This window comes from Physeter macrocephalus, chromosome 6, assembly GCF_002837175.3.
Source record: "Physeter macrocephalus isolate SW-GA chromosome 6, ASM283717v5, whole genome shotgun sequence".
Classification (NCBI taxonomy): domain Eukaryota; kingdom Metazoa; phylum Chordata; class Mammalia; order Artiodactyla; family Physeteridae; genus Physeter; species Physeter macrocephalus.
This window is the reverse complement of record NC_041219.1, coordinates 60,057,749-60,065,480: the sequence shown is the minus strand read 5'-3', so window position 1 is coordinate 60,065,480 and position 7,732 is coordinate 60,057,749. Positions and strand designations below refer to the sequence as shown.

General features: G+C 45.1%; 1 protein-coding gene across 7 annotated transcripts in view; it reads right to left on the bottom strand.

The window, feature by feature from the left end:
- The window catches only part of GABARAPL1 (GABA type A receptor associated protein like 1), a 60,681-nt gene that overhangs the window by 43,324 nt on the left and 9,625 nt on the right, over window positions 1-7,732 (bottom strand). The window contains exon 5 of one of the 7 annotated variants that reach the window (XM_028491006.2): window positions 6,164-6,954. The exons of 5 other annotated variants lie outside the window; for them this stretch is intronic. In XM_028491006.2, the coding sequence (XP_028346807.1) occupies window positions 6,909-6,954 (46 nt within the window). In that variant the 3' untranslated portion in view covers window positions 6,164-6,908. Of the gene's footprint in view, window positions 1-6,163; window positions 6,955-7,448; window positions 7,468-7,732 lie in introns of those variants that run through there. One more of the 7 variants, XM_028491010.2, reaches the window with a different exon arrangement.

Sequence of the window (7,732 nt, the reverse complement as noted above, 5' to 3'; positions counted from 1 at the left end):
TTTTGCGGTACGCGGGCCTCTCACTGTTGTGGCCTCTCCCGTTGCGGAGCACAGGCTCCGGACGCGCAGGCTCAGCGGCCATGGCTCACGGGCCCAGCTGCTCCGCGGCACGTGGGATCCTCCCAGACCGGGGCGCGAACCCGGTTCCCCTGCATCGGCAGGCGGACGCGCAACCACTGCGCCACCAGGGAAGCCCTGTCATCATTTTTGTTGTTCAACAGATGTTTAATGTGTGCATGCATATATGTGTATGTGTATATACACAAACATGGATCATACATCTATAGATATGTGTATGGTGGGGCTGAAACTGCCCATTTAAGGAGACCTGGTCATTTGGAAAATGGTACTGCTGCATCCTTTAAGACTCAACTCTTTTTTTTTTTTTTAATTTATATATTTATTGATTGATTGATTTTTGGCTGTGTTGGGTCTTCGTTGCTGTGCGAGGGCTTTCTCTAGTTGTGGCAAGCGGGGGCCACTCTTCATCGCAGTGCGCGGGCCTCTCACTGTCGCGGCCTCTCTTGTTGCGGAGCACAGGCTCCAGACGTGCAGGCTCAGTAGTTGTGGCTCACGGGCCTAGTCGCTCCACGGCATGTGGGATCTTCCCAGACCAGGGTTCGAACCCATGTCCCCTGCACCGGCAGGCAGACTCCCAACCACTGCGCCACCAGGGAAGCCCCAAGACTCAACTCTTTAATACTTACTTTTAAGACTCTTTCAGACTCTTAAGATCCTTTCTACTACCTTAATCTTTAGTTACTTTCGCTGGTCCCTGTGTTAGAGTTTTTTTTTTTTTTTTAAGTATAACTATAGTTGCATTTTAAAAAGAACTTATGTTCATAAAGTTCATAAAGTATATAAAGTATATAAAGTATATATAAAGTATATAAAGTATGTTCATAAAGTTCATAAAGTATATCAATAACTGAATGTGTTCACAAAGTATATCAATAATTAAATTTCCAAAAAAAGATAGAAAATTATTAAAACCGGGAACATTATGCAAATCACTTAACCTCTATCTCAAATTCCTTATAAGTAAAAGAAAGTATCAAGATAGAGATTCAAAGTGTTAATTTTACTTAATACCTATTCACTTTAGTCCATTTTTAGCCAAGGGAGAAAAAGAGAGTGAGGCAATTGGCCTTATATTCATGAAAATAACTCAATTCCTTATTACGCTAGGAATAAAATTGACCTTGGAAACGTGCATCACAATGATACCACATTCTCGATTCATTTTATAGTATATCTCCTATATAACTTTATTGAAAATCATGCCACTAATGATATAAAGGGATTCCTAGTTGATTGGCTAAGAAATTAATAACAGAAGTATCTAGATGAAGTTAAAGAGCTCGGGTGGATATGCTCTAAAATAAGTAAATCTCATTTTTTGGTGAAAGCATCCACATGTTTATTTATTCATTACTTCATTTAACAATCACTAGCTTCTAGTCACTTGCTGGCTACCTGGGACACAGAGACAAATAAGATACGGTCCCAGCCCTAAAAGTACAATTTGGGAAGAAGGGTATCTTTGAAACAAAATAAACAATACAAAACATAACACAGTGAAACGTACCATGCTTCAGCAGAAGTATAGTGTAGAAGGATACAGCAGCTGCACAGAGAATTATGTTGCCAAATTTTCCAAGAAAGTGTTGGCGTTGTTAGGAGCTGGTTCATAGACTATCCTTTATGCTCTTTTTCCAAAGTAATAACGTTTTGAGCCAGGGGGATGGCTACCTAAGACACAGACTAGATTTCCCCAGCTCCATTTGCAGTAGGAGTGGCCAGCTTACTCAGTTCTGGCCAGTAGAAATCAGTGGCGCTGTCCTTAGCACCTTCAGGGAGCTTTCCTTCAGAGAGAGCGGGGCTGTATGCTGTCCCCTTCTGGCTCTCTTCCTCCGTCGGATCACAGGGAACAGATTGTTTCCGCTGACTTTCAGGCCGAGGATTACACCCAATTGATATGGAACAGAGAGGGCAAGAGTAGCCTCGGGAGGCAGAGCCATCATGCCAGACCTGGACATTTTTACACAAGAACGGAGTAAACGTCCTGTGTAAGCCGCTGTTATTTTAGTTTCATGATACTTGTCCTCGTGTAATCCGCACACTGGGGCTACTTCTGGAGAGAGCTCGGTGGACAGGCAGGACAAGGGACTCCAGATAGAGAGCCAAATAAGGAGAGGGCCTGGAGTGTACAAGTACTTGGTATATTTGTAATCAGCAAGCACAAGCAAATCAGGACAGGGCTCCATCACAAAGAGCAACTGAAACACTTTATAGCTTCAGCCTTTAATCTGATCAAAAACCGGAAAAAACACGTGGAATCACTGAAAGGCCCCAGCCTGCTTTGACCATGGGGAAGACCCGCACGTGAGATTTGTGGTCAGTCCTGGGTGTGAATCTAGCTCGAAGTTAGCTATTTGATCTTGGAAAAGTTACCTTCCTTTCTCCTATTGAGCAAATTGAAATAAAATATTCACCTCAGAGTTTATTTTCCAAGATTAAGTGAGAAAACACTGAACATCTTGCACGGCGATTTATACTTAATAACTGGCTGATAAAGGTTTGTTCTCTCCCACCCTTTCTCCTTGAATTTGCCTCCTGGCTCACTTGTGGGTACTTAAGAAGTGTGGGTCCTCAAGGGATCTGTCGTTTAGGGGTCATAAAATTGACAAAGAAGGCAAACAAAAAAGACACCTAATTTGCCATTCCAGGACCAGCCTGCTGGGACCACCCGCAGGAGAAAGTGCTGCCGGGTGCTGCAGTCACATTGAGCTACAGGACACCCCAGCCGAGGGCATCCTCTCCAGAACGCAGTGTTTCATACAGTTCCCTGGGCTTGGGTGGTATAAACACTAATGGGCGGGAGTTATATTTGTTAACATGTGTACAGCATGATGAATATCTGGACATTTTATAGTTGTTTAGCAAAAAATAAGCTTAAAAAAAAGATTCACGTTGCTTCTAACCTGATAAGGCTGAAAAATGTTCCAGCTACTCGGTCCCACATCTAGGTTTTTTTTTTTTTTTTTTTTTTTTTACCTGCTGCCGTGGAAAAGGGGAACGGCAAGACCATCTTTGAAAATAAATAGCAGCTACTGCCAGCAAGAAATCAATCCTCAAGGAGAGTTTATTAACCAAAAGGAAAAGAGCCCTCTTGGCTGTATCTCCCATCAGTCTGAAAACTGTTTTTGGAGACACCCTGCTCAACATATGCTGCTTCATTTTCCCTGACTCATATGCCACGTGATGCATTTGCCGATGACGGTCCTGTGGTATCACCAAAGGATAAAAACGTGAAAACCTAGATTATTCCTGCCAGCTAGCCTAAGTCACTGGCATTTTAGTTTTAAATAAAACTTACTGATATGCAATAATGCTATTTAATGATTTGCAAAGGATTTAGTATTCACAACCTATGATGTAATTATTATATCTGACAGGAAGGAAATTCAGAATTTCCTTTAATACAAAAAATAAATTGGCCCATGTCACCGAGCTGGATAAGTGGCAGAGCTGGGGTTCAAGCCTTATGCCCCGCCTCCAAATCTTCTTTCTGGGAAGCTCCAAGGTGTTCCCAAAGTTCCCTGAATGGCCCTTTTGTAACTTGTGCTTTTATGGATAATTTAGTTCTTAATTACCTTAGTCCCTGAACTGAAGCCTTCAATCCTACCAGAAGCTACTGTGCTTTCACCATTTTTTGAGCATCAACTCTAGGCCAGGCACTGTTCTGACCAGTTTGTGTAAACCACTGAACAAGATAAAGCTTCTGCCTTTGTGGAGCTTACAATCTAGTGAGAGCAGGCCATGAACTTGAGAAAACGTCAGAAGGTGATCAGGGCTCAGCCAACAGGACAAAAGTAGATCAAGGAGGGAATGAGTCGGAGCTGCGAGTGGGTGGAGTTTGTTGAAATATTACAAGAGGTGCTCTGGGTAGCCTGAGATGACAGCTGAGCCAAGACTTGACGGCGGCAGGGAGTTAGTTAGCCAATGTCAGCACCTAAAACACGACTTATTTTTCCTTTTCTTTGGATATCAAGCAAAGCAATCACCAAGCTTTGACTGAGTGATGTGAGGCAACGTTGAGCCCTCTGAGATGTGTAAAAACAGATGTGTTTTACTCCCCCAACCCAAGAGCTCAGGATCACTTCCTGCAAGTTTTAGGTGCCAAATACCTCTGAACAGAAGTCACGAGGCTCTTAAATAAATCCACTGCTATGTTGAAAGTAGAACTGTCAAAACTGATGGGTCCACACTGTGGAATATGCACCAAGAGAGTGACTAGGGTCGTCCGTTACTCACTGTTGAAATACATAGGCACCTGCACAGTGGCATGTGGGGATGTCATCTGACTCCTTTGAGGGGTGATCCCTTCCCGTTACTTCAAACTTTGAAAACAACCTGGTCGTCGGTATTTACAAAGTACTAAAGTGCCCTTGACAGTAAGAATAAAAGTAAAAAAATATATATGGTCCTATAACATAACAGGGGAAACGGGCTGACATCTTCACAACATCTTACAGCTTTTGGGATGAGGACTCAATGTTTTTCGTTTGGGGCGGTTGGCGGTTTGAAGCATGAGAAAAACAAGCTCTGTAGCCCTGAGTCATCCACGGGAGAGTGCACCACAGGCTGGAGCTGACCCAACTGCAGGCCCCGCACTGTAACATCCAGGTAAACAAAGGGGCGGGTGAGGAGTAGGGGGGACAGAAAGGGACTAGGAGGTACTCGGGCAGCAGTAAAGTGACCAACTGGACTCAGAGCCACTCAAGGACAAAGTGCACCAGTTTCTGAAAATAATTGGTGGTTTCATGCAGCAAAAACAAAACGAGGATGAATGCTTGGAACTTGGTCAAATTTGTCAGAGTAAAAAATATATCCCAAAGAAAACACAGCTAGAAATAGTTGATTCTAAGTTTTGTATTGAGTTAAAAAAAAGTGGATGGAATCAGTTTATCAACTAGTTTATTTTTCAGAAATGACTTGTTAACGCAGTTGACTTGGGGCTGTATCCACGGGCAAGTGTACATGCGCCGTCCCAGCCCACATACAGAATCTCAAAATCATACCACACCTGTCGTACTGGGTGGTTACCGACAGATGCGACGTATTGATAGAATTGCGTGCTTAATACACGCCAACAGAGTCACAGCAACTTGCAATAACGGACAATATTGGGTCCAAAGGGTGAATGCACCAAGGCAGAGCCTGGGCACCAGCCAGCTCTGGAGAGTGCTGTTCACACCACCACGGCAGGGCACCCCCTGGAGTTGTGCAAGGCAGTGCACCTGTCTGCCTCATCACCACTATTCACGATTTAACCATTTGTTTTGTTCTTTTGCAATCTTAACTTCTGATTTCACAATATGGGCTGTGAACTTGTTTTTTTTTTTTAAGTACACAGTGCTTTAAAGGAAGAAAACAACTCTGCATTGGGGAAAAAAATAGAATGAATCAGAACAATCTGCCATTCAGGAGTGGCCTTCTTTTTCTGGTCTCTACCCACACTATGCTGGGGCAGGCTGCATTGGGATGGATGGTGGAACTAAGCTTCCCTTTTTATACTGAGTATAAAGAGCGTGACCATATGCCATTTTGTCCACTGGGGGACTTGTGACAGTGCAATAAGGAACCATTAATAAACCAGTCAGGACAATAAGCATCAATCTAGACTGTCTTTGGCAAACCTAGATGTATACTTATCCTACAGCTGTATCTGAGATCTTTCTACCAAAATATATAGTAAAAGTTAAGGACTCATCAACTCTGCCGCTGATGTCATACTGGCCTCCAAGGGAAGAATGGACTTAGGTGACACATCATTCAAGACCGGTCCTCAGGAATAGGCATCAGGGTGTCAGTCAGTCTTACATGGGACCCAGTTAATGAAAGGACATTTCCTAACGTGCTTTTATTTATTTATTTATTTTTTGCGGTACGCGGGCCTCTCACTGCTGTGGCCTCTCCCGTTGCGGAGCACAGGCTCCGGACGCGCAGGCTCAGCGGTCACGGCTCACGGGCCCAGCCGCTCCGCGGCATGTGGGATCTTCCCGGACCGGGGCACGAACCCGCGTCCCCTGCATCGGCAGGCGGATTCTCAACCACTGCGCCACCAGGGAAGCCCTCCTAACGTGCTTTTAGTTCAAGATGACTCACAATGGACTGAGGGTGCTAAGAAGCTTTAAAGCTTGACCAGCAGGAAACAGGGAAATGATGCTGAGCTACTGATGTGCAGGAAGGAGCATCGTATCCAACTGAGAACAATGAAATATCCAGCCTGCCTTTGTCTCTGATCTCAGTTGTCTGAACTTTATGCACCTAGGTCAGAGGGCTGGTCTAATATGGTATGTAATGTCCCATCCAAGGATAAACTTCTTCTACCAGGAAAATCTAGAGATAAGCAGGACCAAAATAAGCAAAGGCCTCCTGGGGGAGGCACAGCCTCTAAATTCAAGGCACTTCTTTGGTTTAGCAATGGCCTACAGTCTCCCGCACCACTGCTTCCAATGTGTTTGGAGGACTGGGATCTGCCATGTGTTTTTCTTTCAAACATTTATCCAATCTCACTCCTAGGTAGTGTGGGCAAGTCTTTAGTTTCAAGTTCATTATCTTAATTCCAGTATTAGCTTCCATTTGGCTTTATCAGAAACACCCCAATACTTGCCAGTAGTGACAGGTGTCCATTTCCAATGCCTTGATGTCAACATGAAAATTCCTTAGAACTTTCTGTATTTCCTGCATGTGGCCTTTGCTGGGCTTGGGCTTCTTCTACCCTTCCTCTCAGTCCTAACTTAACTCAATCAGTACACTGGGCATGATTTGGGTTTGGTGGTGGGTGGAATCCTGCCATGGATCCCTTATGACCACCTACTTCTTTTCTGCTGACTCTTATGTTACCATAAAACTCTACAGAGGTAGACACCACTTGGGGATAGAGTCCTGCAAGAGATTAAAGAAGATTAGAAATGGATATTAAAGTTCTTTCAGAAAGGAATTTGTACTAATCTGTTTTTCATTGTCTCTAAACTGGCACCCCACCGCCTACCTACATATGGGTTCCTGAATGAAGACTCTCCTAAGCTCGGAAGGCATCGAGCTTGTTCTGACCCCAGGAGCCTTAAGGAGGCGCCGTTTGTTGCCTTGGGAGATGGCGGCCTCATATTGACCAAGATGTGAAAAGAACAGGTTGGGTTAGGACTTACGGCAAAACCAGGTACCAGAGCAACGCCTCTCCAACCTCAGCGTGCAGCAGTCACGAGGAGCCGGTTAAGAATACAGCTGCCTACGCTGAGATTCTGAGTCAGCCAAATCTGGGCAAGGCCTAGACATCTGCATTTTAACAAGCACCCCCCCCCCGCCCCGCCCCTCACCCCTCCACCCCCAATCTTCTAACGCAGACAGTCTTCCACCTTCAGCTCTGAGGAATACGTAAAGCGGTGACAAGGCATTCATCTGCGGAGGAGAAAATCACCCACGTTGGCGCCGACACCCTGGGCACGCTGCCCCGCCTGCATTCACCTTTGGACGGTGACTCCCGGGCAGTGACAGGCAGGGTACACGTCTGACCGCACGTGGGCACCCAGCCGACAGCCACCCCAACTCAAAGTTTTCTGCTTGGGGTCCACACGCCGTCTATTCTAAGACCTACTAAATAAAAGCAACATTTCTGGGGCTTCCCTGGTGGCGCAGTGGTTGCGCGTCCGCCTGCCGATGCAGG